Source organism: Eurytemora carolleeae, unplaced genomic scaffold (assembly GCF_000591075.1).
Source record: "Eurytemora carolleeae unplaced genomic scaffold, Eaff_2.0 scaffold1104, whole genome shotgun sequence".
In the NCBI taxonomy this organism is placed as follows: Eukaryota; Metazoa; Arthropoda; class Copepoda; order Calanoida; family Temoridae; genus Eurytemora; species Eurytemora carolleeae.
This window is the reverse complement of record NW_019396988.1, coordinates 17201-43850: the sequence shown is the minus strand read 5'-3', so window position 1 is coordinate 43850 and position 26650 is coordinate 17201. Positions and strand designations below refer to the sequence as shown.

General features: G+C 31.7%; 3 protein-coding genes across 3 annotated transcripts; all 3 read right to left on the bottom strand.

The window, feature by feature from the left end:
• Positions 1–80: 80 nt before the first annotated feature.
• LOC111710816 (uncharacterized) lies at positions 81–14344 on the bottom strand. The gene is made up of 13 exons (XM_023484962.1): positions 14334–14344; positions 13634–13822; positions 12323–12393; positions 11265–11339; positions 8925–8977; positions 5899–5994; positions 4049–4127; positions 3783–3864; positions 2568–2639; positions 1846–1936; positions 649–738; positions 152–193; positions 81–92 (listed from the first exon to the last, which is right to left on the bottom strand). The coding sequence occupies exons 1-13, from the start codon at positions 14342–14344 to the stop codon at positions 81–83; spliced, it is 963 nt and encodes a 320-aa protein (XP_023340730.1).
• Positions 14345–16176: 1832 nt separating this feature from the next.
• On the bottom strand, positions 16177–19006 carry LOC111710815 (uncharacterized). Its single transcript, XM_023484960.1, has 4 exons — positions 18916–19006; positions 18446–18547; positions 17278–17361; positions 16177–16262 (listed from the first exon to the last, which is right to left on the bottom strand). The coding sequence occupies exons 1-4, from the start codon at positions 19004–19006 to the stop codon at positions 16177–16179; spliced, it is 363 nt and encodes a 120-aa protein (XP_023340728.1).
• A 2176-nt stretch (positions 19007–21182) lies between these two features.
• On the bottom strand, positions 21183–26545 carry LOC111710814 (retinol dehydrogenase 12-like). Its single transcript, XM_023484959.1, is given in 5 exon segments — positions 21183–21392; positions 22722–22810; positions 22950–23197; positions 23358–24013; positions 26304–26545. Coding segments are annotated over 5 exon segments (1326 nt in total). The 3' UTR covers positions 21183–21301.
• Between the last annotated feature and the right edge of the window lie 105 nt (positions 26546–26650).

The following is a 26650-nucleotide window of genomic DNA, read 5'->3' as shown; positions in this document are numbered from 1 at the left end:
TTTTTTTAATGGAAATGAAACCATTTTTATGTAGAAATCAGAGCATATATTTTTTAAAAATAATAAATTAAAACTGCTCTTCATTCGGTGAACTGTTAAAAATTATTTTAAAAATTTGTTACTTCATTTGAAACTTTAAAACTATTTTCACATTCCTGTATTCAGATACTGAGCAACTGGACATGGACAGAACCTAAAAATGAAGAGAAATAAATAATCTTAAGATTAACAAGCATTGATCTCGATATCCACAATATTTTTAAAAAAGCTATTTGCACAGAAAATAAGATCTGTGACAAAGACTCAATTCGTTTGTTTACAGATTTATAATTGATTGAGTTTATAATTGATTGAGTTTATAATTGAACATTCTTCACGAAGGGTCATGGGTCGGGCAGTGTTATTAGTCTACAATGGTAAACCTAGTAAACTTAGTAATACACTCAAATTTTCTAATCCCTATATCTTTGCAACCTGATGATTTAAACCTTGGAAATTTGAAACTTAGATTATTTGATTTGACAGAATTAACAGTTTGAAATATCTAAGGTCTACGAATTGGGTTTCATTGCAAAAAATTATTTAAAAAAATCAGATTTGTGACAAAGACTTAATTCTTTTGTCTAGACCTAATGAATGTTTACTTACCCTTTCATAAGTTTCATCTGTTGTACATAATTTCGAATCATTAGAAATCAGCCATTGATTCACTCCAAGCAGAAAGGAGGAATAGGATGCCTAGATAAACGTATTGTTTTGTTTTTTAAACTGTCATTGCAGTTTTAAAGGGAGTGACCGGCCGCAATGTATGGTGCATGGTTAAACTGAGTATGCAGTGTTGTGGACAATTTTTTTAGAATTCATTTGAGATTTATAAAACTTTTCCATGAAGTATATTTACTGAGTTTGAGTGCATAGTCGACGTTCAAAATCATGAATTTGGGTTGATACGTTTACAGAATCGGTTTTTTAAATATTAAATAACGACGACGAAAAATAAAGTAAAATTATACAGTAGACTAGTTAGATGGTTAGGAACATATTTCTCGAAAGAAAGTCAAAAAATCAATGCTAGAATCAATTATTTCGTTTTCATCATTATATTGAATTTTTTATTTTCTATGAATTTGTTCTCAGATTTCTTCAAATACTTTAAATGTCGTCTATTCATTAAAAATTTCAGCAAATTTACAGAAAATCTTTGTGAATAATAAAAGATTATGGAAACTAATAATTGAATAAGATTACTTATTTTCGATGATTAGAGTTAAGTTTTTTTGAAGAGAACCCACATATGAATATAATCAGTTTTCATGAACAGAAACATGGGGGTACTGTTGTAAACCGAACATTCCCTATACAATCTTTCAATTGATGGGCACTTGAAATAATTACGTTTACAATCCCTTTATATCATTATTTTTTTCAGATTTAACTTGCTTGAGAGAAAAAAGCTATACACGAATATATTTTATTGAAACTTATCTAATTTATCTTTTCTACAACCTGATTAATGATGTATGTACCCTAACTACTATAAATTCTGTAATTACGTTACAATTTGCCGGATTTAGCTTGATAACATGTTTGAGAGAAAAATTATGCGAATATTTCTTTTTATAACTTTTTTATCTATATCTTCTAAGAAGTTAAATACTTTCTTAAAAACAAAATTTTCAAATTTTACATCATTGCAACCTGATGTTGATAGAACAAATAGTCAAAGTATGAAAAATCAACGGTAGTAACACCGTCAGGTTGCAAAAATATAGACCTCAGAAAGTTAGCATTCGAGACAAGTGTTCTTTTGCTTAAAAACTTTAAGATATGTTTTTTTATATATACCTTTACTTTTGCAACTGTGTCTTGTTCAGCCACTGTTAATATCCATTCAAAATTTACAAAATCATATTGTATTTCAGTATTGTAATCTCCACTAAAATATTGTATTTCAGTATTGTAATCTCCACTAAAATATTGTATTTCAGTATTGTAATCTCCACTAAAATATTGTATTTCAGTATTGTAATCTTCACTAAAATATTGTATTTATTACATCCATATATATACTTTGCTTGTCTGTTTGGGTGTTCGTTTGTTTGTTTGTATCTAATAAACGTAAAAACGGCTGGACCGATCGGGCCTAAATTTTGTTTGGGACTTCAAATATCTCCAGTGCAGTGCAGAGAAGGTTTATGAATGATCAAAATTTCAAAAAATAACCTTCAGCCAAATTCGATTGTCATTAAATTTTGAAAATCCACGAAAATTTTTTTTATAAAATCCCGAGTTTCTTTGTTTTAGTTTACATTGTATACAAAGAGAAAATGTTCACAATTAAAATAGAAGATGGGGGCGAAGAAAAGTGAAGTTTAACCAGACAACCAACAAGAATTCTAGAAAAATATAAGAATAATAATCTCCACTGAAATAATGCTTATTATATTTTTTAAATCAAAATTTTTCATTTTCATGAAATTGCCATAAAATGTAGGAAAAAAATTGGCCCCCCTCCCTATAGCTAGGGGAGAAAGGGGGGGTAGATGGTTGGGGGAGGGGTGGTCTACCTGAAGTATATAATACCATCCTTGTAAGCAATAATATAAATCTCATCAATATAACTCTCAGGGCATAATCCTCTTCAAACGGGTAACAGTGTTACATTTAACATTTTTTTATGCTACAGGATTAACCGCAAAGCTTGAGACTTCAGAGACGACTGCACATAATTTAGTTAGTCTACATTAATGATTTCCTGCAGTAAACAACTTGAATCTTTCATTGGCTAATCATTTAATATAACCTTAGATGATTAATTAAGGCATAAGCGTATTTAATTCTTAGATTTAGAATTAAATAGCTTGAGGTCGGCATTAAAGTCTCATGCTTTTTGGGTATCCCTGTACCTCAACAATTTGTTAAAGGGACTGTACGCCAAATTTCAATTTACACACCAACGGAACATTTTAAACCTTTATTTGACCTTTAATGACGGAAAAATCCTCAATTTTTTTAGCAGAAAATTGAGTGCCAACTTGAGTTTAAACTAAATTTTTCAGCTGGAAAAATAAGGATATTTTGATCATGAATAGTCAGACAATTCTTCAGTCCTTTTATTTTTTTTACAAACATAGAAATGCCAAAATATTTTTCAAAGAAGATTTGATTGTTTTTCTTACGTTTTAAAAGATTTTATGAAACTATTGTGTACTTTATCATTCTTCCTCACTTCATCGTGAATTTCATAATAACCGTGCTATAAAGTAATCATCGTGCTATAAAGTTAGTTTTAGATGTACATTATAGCACGTGTGCTATAAAGTTTTGAATGGTTCCCTGATTTTCTCCAAAAAAAATTATGATATTTTCAAAATACTTTTTTTAAATTAAAATGAAAATAAAATTGAAATAAACTTGTAATAATTTGACTTCTGCTTTGTTTCAAACCTTATTTGATCTAGAAATAGCTATTGAAATAAGACAAGTACACAAACGTTTCAAAAAATTACCTTTAACACTATTATTTTGGCACGACGTGCTATACAGTTTTGGACTTAAATTTTCTCTCTATCTCGAAGGTTCTCGCCTTTTTAGATTATATTTTATAATTATAAAATTAAATCTAAAAAGGCGTTAACCTTCTCGATAAAGAGGAAATTTCTGTCCAAAAACTTTATAACACTGCAAACCAAAATAACAGTGTTATAAATAGTTATTATAACACTTAACAAAGCTTTTGGATTGGTAAAAATTAGAAATGTTAAAAGTATTGTGTTCCCTCCCTAAGCGTGAGCTGTGGCCAGTGATTGTTTTCACAAATAAAGCAATATTTATTGTTGCACTCTATATCAAATATATTCTTTTCTGAAAATATATAAAAATATTTTTAAAAATTTTAGGTGGTTGCGTAGTAATTGTAGGATATTTTCTTTCGCACTTTTTCAGCAATGTAAAAAGAGAAAATAAGCTTAGATTTATAAAATAAAAAGTTTTTTATTTTTATTCTAGAAAGACATTGGTTTGGAAGCTTAGTGCACAAAAAGATCACCTGGTAGTTTAGGATCCACCTCAGCGCAGTTTTGAGATCGATCTCCATTTGGCTGTCCAGCTTTCCAATCCATTGTTTCCTATCATTAATGGGACCGTTCACTTGTTTGGATAATTTCAGGGTAGACTAAACAGCCTATCAGCTATTCATTAGTATTAGTCTTACTTTTCAATGACATCTGTGGCCGGAGAAAAAGCCGATTTTTCGTTCAGAATTTGAGCTCAAAGGGACGGCCCTTCTCTTTACACACTATTTGATGTTTTTTTTCAGTATGTTGTGGATCAAAATAAATTTCGAATATAAAATTAAACTGTAGTATCTAATGGTTAATTGTAAATGTTATAACTTTTTTAAATTTTTTGTTTTTTAACTTTCTATTTATAAAATAAGACTATTTTATCGCATTAAAGATTTTGTATTGCCTGTGTAAAAAGATTAATTGAACGCGGCACGAAAAATGAAAAGTTGTGCACATACGGGAAAAAATCTAAAAAATCTACGAAACAAAATACGAGTAATGATTAATTGATTGTCGTAGAGACGTCGTCTTTGTTCACACTTTTTACGTGTTTTAATACGAAAAACGTAAATTTCTTGCGAACTCAAATGTCAAAAGTTTTCATATTTTAGTATATAACAACGAACACATGATGACATTAAAATGTGATAAATTTAAAATTTATTGGGCTGCTGTTACTGAAAAAAACGTCAAATAGTGTCTATAGAGAGGGACCGTTTCTTTCCGCTCAAATTCTGAACTAAAAATCGGCTTTTTCTCCGGCCACAGTTGTCTTTGAAAAGTAAGACTATTACCAATCAAGAGCGAATAGGCTGTTTAGTTGACCCTGAAATTACCCAAATAAGTGAACGGTCCCTTTAACAACATTTTTAAAGGAACAGCAGTAAGCGTAAGTTCAAATAAACCCTAATGCAAAGATTGCAATTACCGATTAACAATGATAACCTTTAAAATTTATGTCTGATCAAGTATGAAATAGATATTCATGTTTTTATATTTAAACTATTTATTTTCACTTGTGGTTTCTCTGAAAAAAGTTATTTACGCATTTCTTGTTTACAAGATACAATGGAGAAATTCACAGCAAAATAACTATTTATTTACTATTAGAGATGATTAACCAGGGAGAACTGCCAACTTTACCGGGAATTTAAATTTCCGAGTGTTTTCGAGACTTTTTGATGAAATTTTATCATGGCATGAAATTTCATGAAAAAAGTCTCGAAAACACTTGGAAACGTGAAATTTCCGTACAGTGCAGTTCCCCCGAAGGAAAATCTCGCTATAGGTGAATATGTAGTTTTATCCCATTCGCGTTAAGCAACATTATTAATATATTAAACTTTTCAATATTAATTAATTAATTAATTCTCGCTGAATATGTAGTTTTATTCCATTCTTTGAGCAACATTATTAAAATATTATACTTTTCAATATTAATTAATAGGTATATTCAATTGTGTGGTTGATAATATTAAGTCTAAATACTAAAAAAGTTTTATATTTTTGTTAAAACTTTGGCTATATTTATCTTGTAAATGCGCAAATTTGTCTCATGAAAATGTGCATTTCATCACTTTCTTTCCCTGGGGCGAAGAAAAATATATTTACACTGTTCTCTGGGAGAAAAAGTTAAAGAGTAGGGATGAAGAAGGTTAAATAATATTGCTAAGAATGGGATAAAAAAATTGTAGAGTAAAAAAAAAACTAGGTTTTTGGTACTGTTGTAAAAGGATTATCGCTATCTTTGCATGGAGGGCCACTTAAAATTACGCTTACAGTCGATCTCTTTAATTCTAATTAATATTTCAGTTTATATTTAATTATTAACCTGTTTTTGGGTGTAGTAGTTCAGCCAAATATTTTCAGTAATTTCATCCATATATGGAATCCAGAAACTTGCCTCGAAGCAGCGTTTTGAGAGCAACTAAAAAGAGAAATAAAAATTTAATTCATTCAATCATAAAGGCATAGGACCCCCCCCCCCTTTTAGTTGTCTTTTAGCTGTTGCTTTTCAAGGCACCATTTTTTCTCCGTACTCCAAAAAAATCTAATTTTCACGGATTTTCTTGTTGAAATTAGTGAATTTTCAAAAGTGATAACATATAGAGTTTTATTCAATTTTACTCAACTTATTCAATAGTGCAGGTCGATAAAGTAACTTTATGAGAAATATTAATTACGAAATTTGAAATTTTAATAGCAGGGTAAATAAGTTACTATTTCGCCCTGTAGTTTGGCGATGAAGTCACTTAATCACATTACAACATGAAATAATAGGTGTAATAAAAAAGCTTTTAAACGTGTAATATCATTTTTAAACCATTTAAAATAATATTTGATAAGATTTTTAGAATTTTAGATTTTAATGTTCAAACATTCAAATCGCGTCTGTTAAATCTTCATTAAGTTCCCTGATGGTATTCTTAATAATACAAATGTTATTTGAAGCTTTGAGTTCAACGTGATACTATTAAAGAATATATGACAATTCAGAAAAGGCCTCAAAAACTCATGTGTCCATTAAGGGAATGGTGTAAAATATGGACAAAAACAATAATAAAAACATTGAATGAAAACAAGACTCAGGAAAAAGCGTGCTAGCTAGCAGGGAATCTCAAATATATGAAAAAGCGTGCTAGCTAGCAGGGAATCTCAAATATATGAAAAAGCGTGCTAGCTAGCAGGGAATCTCAAATATATGAAAAAGCGTGCTAGCTAGCGGGGAAGCTCAAATAGACCTATTGTAAACCAGTAAAGGATTCACAATTGTAAATTATACAGTACAGTTTATTGCTCCCAAGGTTCTTAGCCTGACAATCTAACCAAAGCCAAACGCCATGTATGTTTGTATGTATGTAGTATGTTTGCAGCCTAATGATCCAACAGGCCAAACACCAAAGGGATATTTAACCCTTCCTTATCTTGTTAATCTGGAGTCAGTACAGTTAGCAAGGGCCGAGCTAGGGAGGAATCGCTGCCAGAGAAAGCAGTGGAACAGTAATCCATGGCCAAGGTAGAAAGGCCATCTCATGCCTCAGACCACGGAATCAGAAGGGTTAACATGGAAATATATTCTCCACAGGCGAATATCATGTTATTTAGAAACACTGCCAGAAAATTGTCCGATGCAATTGGGATTTTATGAATTATATGTTTTTGTTTGGTTACAGACAGTGAATTTAACATTTTCCCATCGATTGTGCAAGTTTTCAGTGATCAAAAAGGTAATAAAACTCAAAATAACAATAATTTATTTTCCCAAATCTGGCAATAAGTCAATATGTATTTAGACTCCGACATAGTACGTGGTTTTTTTTTAGTGTTAGTAAGGACAAATATGACAGCATGAACATTGTGAATGTAAACAATAAATCATTCTTTGTTGTTTAGAATGAGTTCGACAGAGCCTGCCCACCCTGGAAGCAGGAAGGCAACAGAGGTATCCGCCATGGTTCGTGCATTGGCAAACCTTGCAAGCCCCGGTTAACCCTATTCCATTTTTTGCAGCAGAGTCAATCAAGTTGGAGGCGGCACTGACCATGGAGGATGAACAGATTATGGATTCATTCAAGAGTAGTGTGATCTCCCAGTACCCAAATTCTCGCAGTACAGCAGACTGAAGTGCCTCAATTAAGGAATGCAGTAGACAGGATAGATCCCAGTACCGAAGTAGAAGTATCCTTTATAAATTTTCCTTGAAGCAAGATTGCAGGGGAGGAAGTAAAGTTAATTTCAAAGGCTAATGGAGCCTTATCTCCGTTTGATTTCTCTGCACAGTCCATGAAGGCTTGGAGAACAAAATTCAGCAGGTTGTCTAACTACCATTTTGTCACCGCGGGTATGGTAAGAATCGCAATTGTGTGGAACACATGCACTGACTCCACAAAATCAAGAATCCTCTTCATGGGCATTGGAGAATGAACAAAGAAAGAGGAATTTACGTTCTCAGATCTATTGAAAATTATTTGTGTTCTTTATAGCTCCCCAAACCATTCTGAGCTAGCAATGCAAAGCCTCTATGTCGGAGTGCAACAATCTCCTGATGAATCTGTCCCTATCTACCTTGAATGTGTGAGATGCTTTAAAGAAGATGGATTTGGACCAGCTGTGCGTTAGACATTGAATAACTCTCTGAAGATTGTGTCTATAGTTATTAATGGTTTCAGAATAAAGCCATTGGCATTAGTGGCAGGGTACATGGTTAACCTACTGTTCCAGTTCCACATTTTCCAAGAAACTGTGATAGAATTCCACGCAGGTTTACCAACTTAACAGACTGCAGTGCTGAACACAGTAAATAACACCTGAATGATGGTAAACAAAAACAAAAAGGACTACTGGAGGGGAGACTTCTCCCCCCTAACAAACCCCCCCCNCCCCCCCCAGCCCCTATTCAGGAAATAGTGTTAGGAGAAGACGGAGCTCCTATATTGCTGAACAGATCAGTTGATTGTGTCTGGGTTCTGGCCAAAACAGCAAGTGAAATCAAAGTTTCTGTACCCATTAACCCTGCAACAAGCATCAACATCCAGCTGGTCAACTGCCTACCTGGATGGTGTGATTAAATATAGTTTTGTGTACAATATGTTTCCTTATTCCACTCAATCTTGGCTTTTTACAAGTCTATACTATGATATGCCGGGTACTGTAAAAAGTCTGGCCGTGCCATTAATGTTAAACATGGTCCAACTTAGGATAGGTCAGGCTGGTACAAGAGGTCAGTAAAGTTCAAATTTAAATTGACCTTAGTCCATTGTAGTGCTCTGCTTTTGTTAACAACTGTGACATTTGATGTACATTTTTTAAACAGGTTTTTAACATTTTGTAAAAAAAATTTATTTAAAAAAAACTTACAGGAATTCCAGCAGCATCCAGCATAAAGTTTGTCATTGTTTTGATTGATGTGTCTGAAGAAAATAAATGTCTTAGTTGTCAATTAAAACTTATGTAAAAAAAGCAATTAAAAAAACTTATAACCTGCAATAAACTTCTATTTTCAAATGATGTAGATCTAGGGCTAGGCAACGTTCTTGCAGAACAATTGTTGTTTCACAAGAATGAACGACACAAGAACGATCCCATCGTTCCGAAAAAAGAACGGAATGCAAAGAGTGCATTCTTAAATTACGGAATGTAATAGATATTAGCTTAAAAGAAACGTTCTTATTATTAAGAACGCCTTCTAAGTCAGGAGCGCATTTTAAATCAGGAATGTGTTCTTAATCATCTAGAAATAATCAAAAGACCCCCCCCCTTTCTCTAAACCTGCCCCCCCTTCCCCAACCTCCCTCTCCCGTGAGGGAGGTGAGATTTAGGTTGAAAGAATTTCAAAATTTGTTCTCTATAATTTATTTATATATCTTTTTACTATTTTTGAAATGTTGATTATGAAAATTAATTATTTTTTAAAAATCTACAAATTGTACACCACCTTCTTTTAAGATAAACCTGGATCTCAGCACTTGCAGGCATCATACAATTTAAGGATTTTATGAGACCCCCGCCCCTCCCCCCGCTTCACAAAAACTATACATTGCTCGGCCCAGAAATTATCTAAGCTTATCCTTTAACCTAAATTTAAAACATTTGGAATATGTTTGGCCATGAGGAATTTTCTATTATAAAATCGTCATTTTTCACTTTTTAACAACCATTTTCTACAAAACTTTTGTCTTAGTCACACCCCCTCCCCCCTTCCTATTGTCTTGACTAAGAACGGAACAGGGGATGGAAACGTTCTTGACTATGAAAAGAACAGGGGGATGGAACCATTTTTGGACTAAGAACACCAAGAACGGAACAGAACAGGATGATTGTTCTTAGACTAAAAATGGAACGGGACGGAACGGAACAAGAACGGACAATTGGATAAAAAAGGAACGAGAACGGAACAATCTAGCTGAAGACCCTTGTTCTAGAACGGAACAGAACGATTTTAAAAAAGTCCGTACGTGCCCAGCCCTAGATGTTTCAAAGTCTATTTGGGAAACTAATTTTACACCATGAGTTTGGAAAGGTGCAAGGCATTGAAGATAAAGGTTTGATGCAAATAATTAAATCATTTTCTTGATTTTTTAAAAGCAATTTTTTATAGTGATAAAAAACTATACATTTACGAAACCTCTTACTGCAATCTCAAAATGCTTTCTAAATATCTGCTAAAAAAATGCCATACCTGTTTTAAATGTTTTAAGGGAGTGTTAATATTTCATAACATTTGTTATTTGTTTTATACATAATGCACTTAAAACGACTTTTTTCCGCTAGGTGTCTCTGCCATGTGTAATCATTCAAAGCATCGAGAGCAGAGACATCTGGCGGCCAACCATTTCGGCGTTTTAAGTGCATTGTATACAAACATAGAGAATAGAATATATATTAGAGGGTGAATTTAGAGAATCTCTCGGTATGATTTTTTTCAGTCCCTTTCAGCCTGAAAGGGAGTTCAAAGTGTACAAATCATGTAAATGTTCACAAATTATATGCAGTTGAGTACATTAATACAGTATGTTCCCTAGACTATTCATTTCAATTTCGAATTTTTTAAAGCTGTTAAACTTTATAATGAATTAGGTGAATATAAAAACATCATTTGATTTATAGTTATAACGGAAAATCATCGTTTGTAAAGTGAAAGGCATAGAGTCTATGTGAAATGATCATTGGTCAATTATGAAACCAGTCTATTTCATAATTTGGTTTTCTTTTAACATTAATTTTAGATTTTCTATAAAATGATATTCCAAGGCCCAAAAGGTTATATAGCATAAATATGTGAAGTACACCTGCAGTATGGAAACAGTAAAACAAAATGGCCGTTTTATACTTTTTTCTAGTAAATTCCCCTCTAATATATATTGCATTCTCTTCGTATACAGAACGAATAAAAAATATTATGAAGTATTAGCTGTATAGAAATGCGTCGAAAAATAATCGATGATTATAGGTTGTAATATCTGAATGATTTGTTTGAAATTAAATTGTTTTTTTACGATCTGAAAGGTATATTGCAACTTTCTGAATTTGTATGGACACTACGTTCTTCAGAATAAGTCGTTTTTAACAATTTTCTCCTTATAGACGCAACAGATAGAAGTATGATTAGTATCTTGATCGAAAGCGATTATATTTCGCTGTAAGCCTATGCCCCCTTTCATTTTTTGCGAACACTCCATTTAAGATCAATCTATATACCTCCATTTATTGATGGCAAAACACTTTTATCGAGTCTATCGCAAGTGTCAATTCCAACACTAAAGGGAACATTCTCTGAAATAGTGTCGAAACCATGCATTATTTTTGTAGTTATAACTGATATGAGTTTTGTTTTTTGGTCCGTTATTAAACATTTAAAGTTTCTAGACTTTTTCTCATCAAGAATCTGACATGTCAATCCTATTTTAAAATTGCATGCTCTACAAGTTTGCTTTTATTACAATATGCAATCACTCTCGTATGCCGAGTCCATTAGCACCTGGTCCTATCAGGGTTTAGCCATGTGTTTGTTGTCTATTCTAAACCAATAGAAATTGCATGGCGGTAACATCTATCTTTCTATCTATCTCATTATACAATTAGAGATAAATTCTTCGGCGCTATCAGTAACTGGAAGTATTTACTTCCACTGAAACTATAGTGGCAAATTTGTATTCTTACCAAATATATTAACCATTTTTAGTAACCATTATCAAAATCGTTTTTCGTTTTCCATTCTGTATTCTCGTTTTGGTTAATAGCCCTGATCAGAAGAAAAATTGCATCATGGAAAAATATCTTCGTGGAGCACTTTAAACGTCAAAAAACCCTAAATGTTTCAAAACGATTGTCATCATAAGATCCCCCCCCCCAAGTGCAATTATTATTTGCAATGGACAAGGTGAACCATATTGATTGAATCTGGTAATTTTGAAACTTGCCATTTTAAAAAGGGGTGGTGGGGTAGGCACATTTCTAACAATTTTGGTGATATCCCCTCTCTCCGAATCCCAAACCCGTCTTTGACTGATCGAGTGTTTAACCTGGGTTCTGAAATTTAGTTGTTGATTAAATGAAATTGGCTTATTACATAAAACCCTTGTAAATTTGGCCACTAAATTGTCCGATGGAAGGAATCCTTAAAATAAAAGGTTTTTTTAATTTAAAACGTACAGGACTTTCTTTTTGAAACACTTCTCCCCAAAATTAAACTTTTTTTTAGGAACTCTGTTTTATAGATTCGTTTAACATATGAAATTGTATCATGTTTTTTTTACCTAGTACTGGTATTTTCATTCTAGTCAATGGTTTACACAAGGTTGGATCTTCAATTGTAGGAACAATTCCACTAAAATATATCTATATAATTTAATTCTGTTCGCTCATATATATTTGTATGTATATATATGTTAGCTATAGCTGGCCAAACGGCTTGAACGAAATGGGCTGAAGTTTATTAAGAGCACCCATGGGTGCCCGCGGAGTAACGTATAGGCTAAAAGATGTCGACATTTTTTGTCTTCAAAAAACAATTAGTTTCTAAAATTGTTTTTTAAAGTTAAAAAATCCTCAGGCAACTCCGGGCACTGCACACCTAGTAATTTATATATTTTTAAAATTGTTTAGGGCATATTAATTCCATTTTAATCTGTTGATTAACGATAAGTTAAATCATAGTTATGTATTTTTAAACACAAAAGCACAGCAATCTAGACAGTGTAAATTTATGCATGTTTACTATAGTACGACTTTGTGACCTAGTAGCTTCTGTAGTTGTATGCAGTACGAGAAAAGCAAATTTTTCTGGTAATGATTGAAAAAGTATAATATTTTAATCTAAACTGCAATTTACTGTATTTTGACGTGAAATACAAGATAATGATAAGTCAGTTCAAAACAAAACACAAAATAAAGTTCATTAAAAGCCAATTGAAAATATATTGTTTAAAATTTTGTTCTATTTTGTTAACTTAAAGGACAGACCCATTACGTAACTTTATGTATTTAACCAATCCAATAATTAACAAGTTTTAATGTATTCGTTCCCATTTTGAAAAATTGTCTTGAAAGTGTCACAATGCACATGGTATTTATGTATCGTCTTCGATTTCTGATGGCTAATGGATGGCCTGCACAGAGACCAAGAAAATCTTTATGTCTAGCATACAGTTAAACCCGAAATAAGGCATACATCAAAAGAATTCATCAAATATCGTATTCTTCACTTTCTGATAATGGAATGTCGCAGATATTTATTTTTTTATAATAAATGATCATATGGAGCTCTTTAAAACTATTTTCGCATATTCATGGCTATTTATTCATTTTCGCAAATATTTACGTAAAACAGTATATAACCCATTGAAAAATTGCCTAGACGACATTCGGTAAATTCGTTCAATGCATGGCGCATTTAGGGTTTAACTGTAGGATTTAAAAGTGAAGGTCTAACATTCTTTGTGTTTTTAAATTGATTATGAATAAAAATATTAAAACAATTTTGTTTGTATAAAAAAATTTAAATTACAATTTGTCTTAGTTATTAAAACCGTTTTAATTGTATTGAATATTATAAAATAGCAACTGACCTTGTAACAAAGGTCATATTCTGCCAGGCTAAAAAGTCCCCGGAATAGTTGCAGGGGTGAGTGGTCATCATCTTCAGCTGGTCGCTGCCCAGCTTACCAGAATATATATTCACGTTGGCGACATTCCCTAGATACTGGTTCCTGGTTTTACCTGCCTGGCCTAGCTCTCTACCAATTACAAGCTGTGTTCTAAAGGAACAAAATATTTTTTTCTTTTACAAGGATAAATCACTTACTGAAAATAATCAGAAGGAGGATAGTTAAAAACCTAACATCGGTAAAATTTATTTTTATATATTTCATGATAAAAATTAATCAAATTTTTAGTTTTTGTCATTTTCATAATCTCTCATTTTTGTCAGTATTACCGTGAAATTTTGCGACTTTTAAGAAATTTTAAGGTTTTTTGTAACTTTTTTTAAATGCAAAGAGTAAGATATACAATAAACTATATCTTTTAAAAGATTGTTCACGTTCACAGTTTTAAGTGCAGAGTGATATTCAATGAAGTACAGTCGTCGGCATGTATATCAATGCAATAAAGACTATTTTTTATTTTAACTTTGATTTTTCTATTCAGAGCTTCTTTTTCTTTACTTTTAAGCTTGTATTTTGAAAAAATACTTGTTAGGGATCAAAGCAGTAATTATAATATTGTCAACAATTAACAATATGTCTCCGTTGTAAAGTCGTCTTTAACTTAGGTTCCATCTCAGAGACACCAAACCAAACAATTTTACCCCCCCCTTCTTTCTTCTCTACGACAGAGTTATAAACAAAAGCCTCACATGATGTGAATCCATTTTCAAAAGTTAAACAAAGAATAATTTTTATTTAAAGAATTAGTGACTTTCGTTAATAATCAATTGTCATCTTATTTCAGAAGTTTAAAACGTCTTTTAGTACTGATTCAAACCATTGTTACCCTCAACTCACACAAAAATAGATCGTAAGAATTTTTCCATCATAAACATTAATTTTTACCATTTATACACGTAATAAATATATGTAATTTTCTCAGGAAATAAAGAGATTTCATTATTATCGATTTTTGAGACAGGGTCCATTCTGCTGTGTATCTACTGCAGTAATCGGGAAATATTGTTGGGAAATATCAACGACTGATCTCAGTAGACTTATTTGTTGTTTCATCTAGAGAATCTTACTTTCTAACAGTCTACAAATATATCGTCTTCATTGTATTAATATAATCGCCGACCACTGTAATAAAAATTGAAATTGAAAGTTGTCATCATTATACCAATATAAACGTCGACATATATTTATACCTTGACACAGATATATAAATAAATATACCATTCTTTTAAGAATAGTTAGTTAAATCGAATTTAAATCATGTGAACTATATTATATTAGTTTTGTATAAATATGAGTTAAACTGTTTATTTTGATTTCTATTTTTAAAATATGATCATTAAATTCAACATGTAACTATAAAATCCCTTTTATAAATAACTTAAAATTGGCGTTAAGTTCAATTTAAAATTGTGTTCAAAGAACAAACATTATTTTAAGCATTTTCCTAATTTTGATCTATTAAAATATTTGAATCTTAACATTAAGATGAAATGTTTATATTTTGCTTCCTTAGATCCTGTATTTCTGAGGAAGTAAATTTAAACTCCTTGAAAACTTTGTTCTCAGCCATCATTTTTCCATTCCAAGCAAGTGAGATAGAACCGCTGAAATAAATATACTAATCTAATTTTTTTTATTTGATTATTTCATAATCTAATATAACCCATAGTATAAGACTGTATAGGCTGCATGTACTATATTTCTGGGATTGTAATCAATTTATTGTTAAGATCCCAGGTTTTTAGGAATAACTTAAATTATTCGCATGAAATTGTTTTTTAACCTGGCAGTGTCAATAGCGTAGCAGTAGTGCATCCAAACATTTCTAGTATCATAATAACAATTTAAATTTTATTTTCATCTACTTTGCTTGTCTGCCTGTTTGCTTGTTTGTGTTCAATACCGTAAAAACAGATAAACCGATCAAGTCCAAAATGTGTGCGGCAGCCGGCAACTAACAAGGTGTATGGATGGTTAAAAGACACAATTTAGCCCGGGAAAAAATGTTGACGTTAATTATTTTTGAAAATGCGCCAATTTAAACATGAAAAATACGCATCATTTGAGAACGATTAAAAATGGCGACTTTAAAAGCTAAGCTTGGTGATTTGAAGAATAGAAAAGAGCTCTAAAAGCCTATAGTTTAAAATAAAAGAAACCCAACCAAATAATTTTTGACAAAAACTATCATATAGATATGTAAGAGATTGGCGCACATTAGATCAAATTGATAACCAATGCTTGAACCAGCGGCCGAATTTAAAAAATTTAAACTGCCTGGCTGAACCTCCAATAAATCGGTTCCAATTGAGCTCCAACTCAAATCTCTAAACACTGAATACGATTTCAAGTGGAACCATTCATGTTTAAGCCGCGTCATAGATTTGAGACTCGGCTACTAAACTATGTACAACTTGTTTTTGTAAGAGTTTACAATTGTTGGATTATTGTGAACTGTTATTTTGCCTATAACTGTCTGCAGAGCCCAAATTATGCCACACTCCTCTCACAAAGAACCACAGAGTAATGTCTTCAGAAAAAGAAAAATATGCATTATTTTAGTATGTTTTTTAAGTTTCTCTTGTTAGTTTTAAGGTTTTTTTTAACTTTTTTATTTTGTTTTTTATTTTGTTTTTCATTTTGTTTCTTAATTTCTTTTTTTCTTTAGTTTTTTAGTGTGTTCCTTAGTTTGTTTTCAATTTGTTGGTTGGTTTGTCTTTTATTATTTTTAGTTTATTTCTAGTTTGTTTTTTGTTTGTTTTTAGTTTGTTTTCAGTTTTTTTTAGTTCTTTTAGTATGTTTTTAAGTTTTTTAGTTTGTTAGTTAGTTTTTTCTTAGTTTGTCTTTTTGCTTGTTTGTTTTTTAGCATAAATTCAAGTTTTCATGCATTTCTTTAAAATAATCAGTAGCCGTCAGAAAATTGGGATTCAATATCAACACAAGAACGTTATAAGTGCTTAAACACCCCAATTAAAGAGACTGTACGCGTAATTTCAAGTGACTTTCACAGGCAAAGACAGCAATTCCAGATTCAAAACAGTTTCATATAAAACCTTTGTCTGATCAAAATTGTTAAAGATATTGCGTTTATCTGGGGTTAAAAGTTAACTGATAAAAGAAGAAATGTGCCATTCACTTGAGAAGAGAAACCACCATTGAAAACAATTAGTTTGTAAAATTAATTACATGCACACATACTTCATACTTGATCATACAAAGCTTTTAAGGGTCCCGTTGCACTATAGTTTCAGTAGAAGTAAATATTTCCATTTACTGATTGAAGGATTCATAAGTCTAATTGGATGATAAGATAGATAGAAAGATATATGTTACCGCCATACAATTTCTAATGGTTCAGAATAGACAACAAACACATGACTGAACCCTGATTGGATCAGGTGCTAATGGACTCGGAATACAGGAGTGGTTGGGAATGAGGCATGGAGGGTCACTTGAAATCACAAACTCCATGTTTTGTTGTATTTTGCATAATCCTTCAAGTGATGCTAAGTCTAAAAATGAAAGATGTAAGTAAGCTTCAATACCTGGATCCGACCCAAACTTATAAACATAAAAGGATATCCAAGGTCTACCAGAGTCAAGCCTGATATGTACGGCACCATCATTTCCTTAATAAATAGATAAAACCATATAAAGGAACTGAGTTTTTGCCACAAACTCATTTTTTAAATGCTTATATCTTTGCAAAAGATCGAAAAAATCATTTGATTCTCAATTCAGAGAACAAAAACTTAAAAAAACTTACTTTAACCATATCCCTGCCGGGGTACTTGAAAACCAGGATACCCTGGGGGGGGTGAATTTGCCCCCCTCCTCCCGCCCCTCTAGATTCCATGTTAAATGTCAAAATATGACAAACGATACATCATTGGAAAGCTATTTTGCTCTACTATTAGAATATGAAAAAAAATTTGCATATTTTCCAAAATTGGATTTTTTTTGCAAAATCTAGTTATGTAGTAAAATTTTTTGCAAAAAATTTCCAAAAATTTATAAAATATACATTTTTGAAAAGCCCTTGACCATGCCGTTTAAAATATGCAAAAAAAATTGCTGGGCTTTCCAAAAAGCTAAAAATTATCAAAATCTGACGACTGAAAGTGGGACCCCCCCCCCCCCCTGCAGGAATAATGTTAAAATTCATTCAAAATCAAAAAAAAATTATAATTTTAAATAACCGAAAATGTTTCTTTGAAACTTAAATTAATCATTACACAAATCAAGGTACTAAGGCAAGGAAAGTTAATTTTGGTATACTCTGCGTACATATTGAAACCAGTTCTCTCTGGGCGGAATTTATAAACAAGAATAGATGCATCATTGTTCATCTAGTATCCGAGGAAGATAAAAGCATTTTATCTTGATAATTTTGAAAATTCACATTATAGTTTCCTATGACCAGAATATTTCATAGATTATTTTTGTGAAAATGGATTCCATGTCAGGCTGTGACATCCGTCTTGTGTTTACTTTTCCGCCCAAAGACAGTACACTGCAGTACAAAAAATGCGTACACCTCTGAAATAACTTTCCTTGCATTAGTACCTTGACACAAATGATCTTTAAAATTAAGTAAAAAATCTAAAAATATTACCTTAAATAATTGAGTCAAAAATTAAATTAAATATCCTTAAATTGTTTACAGAATGAGAACCTTAAACTTAAAAAGAAAGAAAGCTTCAAAAATTTTACCTTGAAACTTAAAAAGGAACATAGAGGCACAGAGGGTAAAAGATCCACTTGGGGGAGGAATAGGGTTATCACCAGCTAAGGTTAAATAGTTCAACTCAGGGCCTAAATATTTTATTTTATTTTACTTATGCGTAAAATAACAACTGGAGGAGCTATGTGGTAGCAAACTCGTTCCAGAAATGTTGCATAAAGGAACTGAGTCATTGGCACAAACACTGATTTTAAAATCCCTATATCTTTACCACCCAATGTCGTAGAACTTAGATATTTCAAATTATGACTTCTTTTATATCAAGTAAACTAAGTTAGAAATATCAAAGATTTACATCATCAGGTTGTAGAGATATTGGTATTAGAAAATTCAGATTTTTAACAAAAACTCAATTTTCTTGACTCTGGTTCGCGTTCTATCTAGTATGCAGTGATAATTTTGTAATTTTTCTAAAAAACAGTAAAAACATTATCTTTACCATTTTCAAATTTAAAAATCTGCGAAAAAATGCCTTGAGCACAACTAGCGACAATTATCCACCTAGCGGTGGCAAATCTAGCGGCAAGCATGGTTCAACCACGACTGGTAAAATTTGCTTCGAATTAAATAACAGTAAATATCCAACATTAGATATAAAAGAAGACATCAAAATTATTTATTAAATTTTTTTTTTTTTAAATAGTCAACCAAAACGAAAACAAAAAATTTGGTATAAAAAAAATAATTTTACATTTATAATTTAATTCTGTAATCGTAATTATTTGTTAATACAAATTTGTAGTGACAAATATGTTTACACATAATACTTATAAAATAAATGGGTTTGATAAGTGAAAGAGAAAGAACTAACACAATTAGGGAGGGGGTGCAGAGGCGCCATGATCCCCGCAAAAATGATCTCCGAACCTCAGGATTTGCAGAATTACCTTACAATTTAAGGAATTTGTGAAATTTAGAAAAACAAAATACAAGCCTTTAATCTCAATTAAAATTCAATTTTAAATACAAAATGTTAATGTATCATTCTGAACTATTTCATCATGTTGAGAATTTTTTAAAAAAAGGTTCTTGGTGGAAATAAAAGCCAAATATTTTTTATTGGAGCCAAAATGCGGGGCGTGGAGACAGAATGGCGGGAGGCTTGGTGACGTCACTGAGGCTGGGAGACCAGTTTTGCGGGGCCGGGAGGTATTTCTGCAAATCCTGAGGTTCGGAGATCATTTTTGCGGGGATCATGGCGCCTCTGCACCCCCTCCCTCACACAATGAATGAAACAAATAAGCATATAAATGATAAAGAAAAATTTATAGAAGTCTAGTCTATATAACAAAAATATATATTTGGCTTATCTATTATCAGGATTTTTTTATCTGATAAACATTAAAACAAATGGGCCAATCATGTCAAATCTTTTACTATGATAATTGCCTCAAAATATCTTAGAGTTTTCCAAAGTTTTATTGAAACCTAGAAAGTCATTTGTTTTGTTTAATGCCTTTCAATTAAAAGTTTGGTCAAGATGGGGTAGGTCACGTGACCTTCCAATTCAAGATGGGGTAGGTCACGTGACCTTCCAATTCAATATGGGGTAGGTCACGTGACCTTCCAATTCAAGATGGGGTAGGTCACATGACCTTCCAATTCAAGATGGGGTAGGTCACGTGACCCTCCAATTCAAGATGGGGTAGGTCTAATTCACAATGCTACATGTAGCTTTATGAATAAAGAAGCACTTGAAATGTTAGCTACTTACCAGCTGTAAGTTTATAGTTTCTTGTAAATACTTCTACATTATTATATAAGACAATTACAATTTTCAAGTAGGTTTGTTAATCTTTTTTAAAAAGGATTTTTAAAACAGTCGTTTTACGTTTCGTTTTTTTCTAAAAATAATCGATTTGTTTTTAGAAAGTTTTAAATTTTTTTTAGAAAGATAAGTTTGTTGTCTGATCAAAGGTTTTTTAAAGTAAACTAATTGTTTTCTAGTTTTTGGTTTTCTTATGTAAGGGTTTTTCAACGAAGTAATGTATTTAGCCTAAAAAAGGTCATTAACGATCATTAACTATTGTTAATGATCGTCTAACATTAAAAAACGACCTATACCTTCGTAAATGAAACGACAAACTAATGCTAAAAAAACGACTTATTCGTTTTTTGATTTTAAAAAATGGTCTTTTTCTAAATTATCGTTTATAAAAAAGACCATTTTGTTTTTTGCTTTTTCTTTCTTGTTTTTAAAATGAAACGATCTTTTTTTTGAAAAAAAGTGAAAGCGATCCATCCCTAAATACAAGAGGGGTGGGGGTTTCTACATCCTACAAAAAAAATTCAAAACATTTGTGAACGATGGTGTCATTCAGAAAAATTGCCAAACAATTTTGATCGTTTAAAGGAAATTTTTAATAATCGTTTTTTTAAATTAACAAAAAAACAAAGTTCTCATTTTTTGTATCAGTCAGATCGTTAACAAACAAAGTTTTTACTGGTTGAACAATTTTTAGAATGAACTATCCTTTTCTTACTGAACAAACAATTCAATTGAACAATCGTTCACTAGGAAAATAAACAAAATAAGATAAAATAAAAGAAATATCAAAGTGCTAACAAAACTCTTAATTGCACAGAAACAAAACAAAAACCATTTTTAGATATTTTAATTCAGAAACTAAGTGTAAAAAACAAATAACTTAAATCTATTGACAAATTGGCAAAAAAGTAACAAAAAGTGCCTACCTAGGCTACATATAATTTCCTATAAACGTTTTTTTTATTTCAAGAAATAAGTATCTAGGTAAGTTGTTTTCTTTAAAAATAGATAGTTATTGATATTAAGACATTCATCATTAAAGTTAAACATTTTTTTTTTATTTTACAATGGCGGTCAGCTTCTCACTCAACTCCCAGAGTCTTTTCCCATCTGCTCTGGAGAGAGCCTGAGGTGCAGCAATCTTTTCCCTTAACAGATATAGTTGAATATAACATAATATTATTATATTATAATAATAATATTTTTACATAATAACAAATAACAGCATGCAATACACAAACTGCTCATAAGCTCTCAATAGGCTAGGCTAACAAGGCCTGTAGTTGTACCAGCACGACTGCTCATAAGCTCTCAATAGGCTAGGCTAACAAGGCCTGTAGTTGTACCAGCACGACTGCTACATTGCCACAAAAGGTTTTTTACTGTCATCTATAGGCCACTTATTGCCAAAGAGAATAGAATATATATTAGAGGGGAATTTACTAGAAAAAAGTGTAAAACGGCCATTTTGTTGTACTGTTTCCATACTGCAGGTGTACTTCACATATTTATGCTATATAACCTTTTAGACCCTGGAATATCATTTTATAGAAAATCTAAAATTAATGTTAAAAGAAAACCAAATTATGAAATAGGCTGGTTTCTTAATTGACCAATGATCATTTCACTTTACAAACGATGATTTTCCGTTATAACTATAAATCAAATGATGTTTTTATTCACCTAATTCATCATAAAGTTTATTTAACATCTTTAAAAAATACGAAATTGAAATGAAAAATCTAGGGAACATACTGTATTAATGTACTCTACTGCATATAATTTGTGAACATTTACATGATTTGTACACTTTGAACTCCCTTTCAGGCTGAAAGGGACTGAAAAAAATCATACCGAGAGATTCTCTAAATTCCCCTCTAATATATACTCTATTCTCTATGCTTATTGCATATAATACCCATACAGGGGTTAAGTTTTACAATTTTTAAAAACAAATAATCTAACTTTTCAGACTTTCTTTTAAGTTTTTCCCTCTAAATAACGGAATTATTAAGATGCATTTTCATAGGTCATGTTAATTAGAAATAATACTTGTGAATTTAAATATGTATCTTAAGGATTTTCTCTGTCATTTTTCAGATAGATATATTACTGACTAACTGAAGGGCTCGGCATTGCCCATGGAAAAAAAAAATAAAAAAAATTTCAGCCCATTCGGTCCAGCCGTTTGTTTGTTTTATTATATAGATAGATGATAACAGTTTCAGTATTTTTAATTAACCATATCCTAATTGGGCTTTTTTTGGTCTAATGTAGATAAAATTGAGATAAAGGAAGTGTTGTGAACGACCCTAGTCAAAATTTTGATTTTGACCAACTATTTGACCATCCTCTACCTTACACTTTGCATCAAAATAGAAGAAAAACTACCCCAACCCTCTTATGTGCTAGAGTTAAGAGAAAGAGCTACAACCATTGTTCTGTTGTTTTTTAGTAAAAGAAATCTTTGTTTTTACCTGCAATCACTGTAATATCTTCCAGTGTGATTCTCAATAGATTCATCCAAACAACAGAAAAGACTAGTTTGAGCTCCACTTTCAACAGTCTTCACGCATATAGATTTAAACATAATTTGTTACACCTCTTATCAAAAGAAATGTTTGTAATTCTGTAATTTGTAATTTTTAATATAATGATAGATTTTTTGTCAATTTGTAAGAAAAAGTTAAACTAAATGTGATTTCCTTAAAAAATGGAGTTATTAAGTTGTTCAGTAAAGTTCCAATAATTGGTTTATCCCCCAAGTGCCGCCATAGATCCGTAGCAATCACTCCTGGGTGAAGAGAATATGTATTGATACCATGTTCAGCCTCTCTTATACCAAGTTCATTTGAGAAAAGGATGTTGGCAAGCTTAGATTGTCTGTAAGCTAACATTGGTAGATATGTGGTCTTCTTATCTTCATAGTTAATATCCTCCCAGTTAATCATTCCTGGGAACAAATTTAATTAATTTGAGCTACGTTGCTGAAGTACTTACTGCTAGTTTATACTTTTAACCACCGATTCAAATATGAAGATTAAAGAGGAATATGACTTGGTGATTCAATTCAGAACTGTTAGTAAGCTGTTCAAATTCATTAAATTGTTTCCCTGAGGTGTGCGCTATTGAACTAACAGTAACAACTCTGGTGCCTGGGCCACCTTTACGCAGTAACGGAAGGAGTAGATTTGTAAGCAGGAAATGCCCAAAATGATTTGTTCCTATCTGCATCTCAAGTCCGTCTTCTGTTCTTGATAGAGGGCATGCCATTACTCCAGCATTATTGAGGAGAATATCAATTTTATCCAGTATTACATTTAATTTTGATGCACATTCTCTAATTCTGTTAAAGCTGCTGAGGTCCATCTTTTCCACAATAATCTCTCCTCCTTCCCCTCTTATTTCTCTAGCTGCGGCTTCTCCTCGTTCTAAGCTCCGAACCAACATGATTACTTTAGCACCTCTTCTACTCAGCTCCTTAGCACACTCCTTTCCAATACCAGTGTTTGCTCCAGTTATAACAACAACCTTACCATCAAGCCTTCTTTTGGATAAACACTTAGGTCCTTGCATCCAGGCCTTTAAGCAGCTTAAACCAAAACCCACTATAGCGATAAAAATTGAAACTTTTGAAAGAAAAGCCATCATATTTTCAGGAAACTGGAGTTTCAGCTGTTTGAATGAAGTTGTAGTTGAATACTGACTACTAAGTGATAGAGATAAATTCTTATCTTTAAAAAAAGAGAAATATTGAATAGGTGTACAACTGTGCAATTTTCAAGCAAATGTAAGATTTACAAATTGTCTCTTTCAAACAGTTGTCTCTGCTGAAGAGTTGTAGCTAGGGATGGATCGTTTTTAGCTTTTTTCTTTTGAAAACCACCATGAAAAAACGAAAAACACAACAATTGTTAATTTTTCAAAAACAGTCGTTTTCTAAAGCGATAGTTTTTAGAACGGACCTTCATTAAAGACTGTTAATGACCGTTAAACAACAACCCTTTGTTAACAACTGTTAACAACAAAACTTTGTTAATAACCTTTAACGACGACCACTCCTTAAAGACTGTTAACGACCTTTTAAAAGAAAATACATTTTTTTGTAGGAAAATCCAAGGTCAAGTTGTTTGTTTCGATACAAAAAACATTTACTACAACATTCATAACCTTATCTTTCTGAAGAAAAAAAACATTGAAATTGATTTTCATGAAACTCAGATTCATAAGCGAAATATATTTTTTAAACGATCGTTTTTAAAAAAAGAACATTCGTTTTTAGAAAAAAGAACAATCGTTTATAGAAAAAAATAAAAACGAAACAAAGAACTTTCGTTTTTTCGTTCGTTTTTTAAAAAGATTTTCACCCCTAGTTGCATCTGATTAAAAATGTTCCCCAAGATATTAGGTGGCTCTAGGGTAGGGTGCCCCTGAAAAAAATTAATGTAAAACTAGCTCAAATACAAAATTTTAGTATTTTAAAATATTTTTCCTACATGGCCCAGCCATTTTAGTGTTTTCCCCGCCATTTTTGGCCTGTTTTAACTTTTTAAAACCATTCTCGGCTTAATACGGTTAACTCTGTCAATTTTCAAGGGAATTTAAAGAGTGAAACCATTTTGGAAATCCTTTAATTTGGTTAAAACGATATTTGACAAATATTTTTTTGTTTTTTGATGGTCAAATATTTAGAAAAAGATGAAAATTCACGTCTTTTTAACACCTTTGTTAGCTCCATCTGGGAGTGGTTAACGCAATTTTTTTTCAAACTAAACACAATGCTATTTGAAAATATACTTTGACAGTGCAGAAATGGCCTAAAAAATGTTTTATTTACAAGTGTAGAGGATAATGTGTAAGGTATTGGCCAAAAAATCCATTAAAAAAACCTGTTTTCTCCTCAACTCCTCTTGCTTGGCCGAACGATATTTGTTAAAAAAAAATTTCTTTATGGTGTTATGGCAAAGGCTGTCTAAATTGTTGGTATAAAGTCTTTTTTAATATTTAGTTGAGTGAAGACGACATTAAATTAGTTTTTTAAGTCCCTTTTTGAGAATGGTGGAAGATAGTAGCAGCATATATTTCTCGCTCCGGTGTCTAACGGAGAAGACTGGAGTAAAAATATTCACGCAACCTTCCACAGGAGGAGAAAAAATAACCCATGTATAACTTTCCCTTTTCTTCTGTATATTTAGACCGTTAAACTGTTAGATTCATTTTACCCCCCATACTGTGTGATTTTCTTCTCTCCCCCGCCCCCCCATGATTAAAATGAGTAACATTTTTAACGGAGACCCCCAAGTTTCTATTGGAGTTTCCAAAAAAAAAGATTAAAAGTTTAATGCACTTTTTGGTATAAAACAAATATAGTATGGTCAAAACCAGGACCGCAAAGGTTGGCCCACCTCGGATATTCAAATGTACACCGGGTGTACGTGTGTATTTATTAAAAAGTTGTCTCCATAAAAAGTTACTTCTAATTATTAGGCGTTTTCATGGAAAAGCTATCTCAGAGGAAAAATTGTCATTGTTAAAAATTGTCTGCAGTTATAATCTTTAAATGTGCCAGAAGCATTTTCAGAAACATATCCGTCAATACTGTTACAAATTAAAGCTTTAATCTGCATTAAAAGATTGAATAAAGATTTATCTGTGCAATTTTCAAGCAGTTGTAAGATTCACAAGCTTTCTCTGATAAAGAGCTCTGATCTAGACGCACAGGGTGTCCCACGAAACATGACAGTTGGTGAATAGTTTAGAATGTCTTCTTCCATAATTTGTTAAGTTGTTTGATACCAATTAGACAATACAAATATTATATGGGAGTCATGTTATAGTAAAATTGGCTTGAAAGTAAAATAAATTTCGGAAAAAGATATTTTTAACTTAATAAACTGCAAAAAGCCTTTAATATCTAATAAAGTATATGGAAGACGACTTTCATAACTGTTTACCAACTTTCATGTTTCGTGGGACACCCTGTATCTAAAGTTTTTTTCCAACAATAGGTTCCCCCAAATATTAGGTGGCTCTAGGGCTGAGCGTCGGTAACAGAGTACAGGCATTCTTTCAATGAATGAACAGGAACTAATATATCTTTGATGAAAAATTGTAATTGATAAAAGTTGTCGTATACAGCTATAACAACCAGAATGAAAGTCGTCTTTATTAAGTTTTTGAATTGGAACATTGCTAATGATTATATAACTTGTAATAATAAAAATAAAATTGTACCCTGATCAGGCCCGTAGCCAGGATTTGACCAGGGGGGGTGCAATATGACACGCCGCACACGAAACATTTTTTTGGGGGGTTTTTAATGATTTTTAAACAATGTTTGGTTTGGTTTTACAGTGGTATATGGTTGTATGGTTGTTAGATTGTCAATGCACACTATAAAGGCTAA

Coding starts and splice junctions, on each gene's coding strand:
- LOC111710816 (XM_023484962.1), bottom strand. Junction 12,394..13,633: donor AATATGACCTTTGTTACAAG/GTCAGTTGCTAT, acceptor GATATATTTTAG/TGGAATTGTTCCTACAATTG. Junction 1,937..2,567: donor GATGGTATTATATACTTCAG/GTAGACCACCCC, acceptor ACAATATTTTAG/TGGAGATTACAATACTGAAA.
- LOC111710815 (XM_023484960.1), bottom strand. CDS start 19,006: ATGCTTGCCGCTAGATTTGCCACCGCTAGGTGGATAATTGTCGCTAGT. Junction 18,548..18,915: donor GATTTTTAAATTTGAAAATG/GTAAAGATAATG, acceptor TAAAATATTTAG/GCCCTGAGTTGAACTATTTA. Junction 17,362..18,445: donor GTTCCTTTTTAAGTTTCAAG/GTAAAATTTTTG, acceptor CTATTTATTAAG/GAAATGATGGTGCCGTACAT.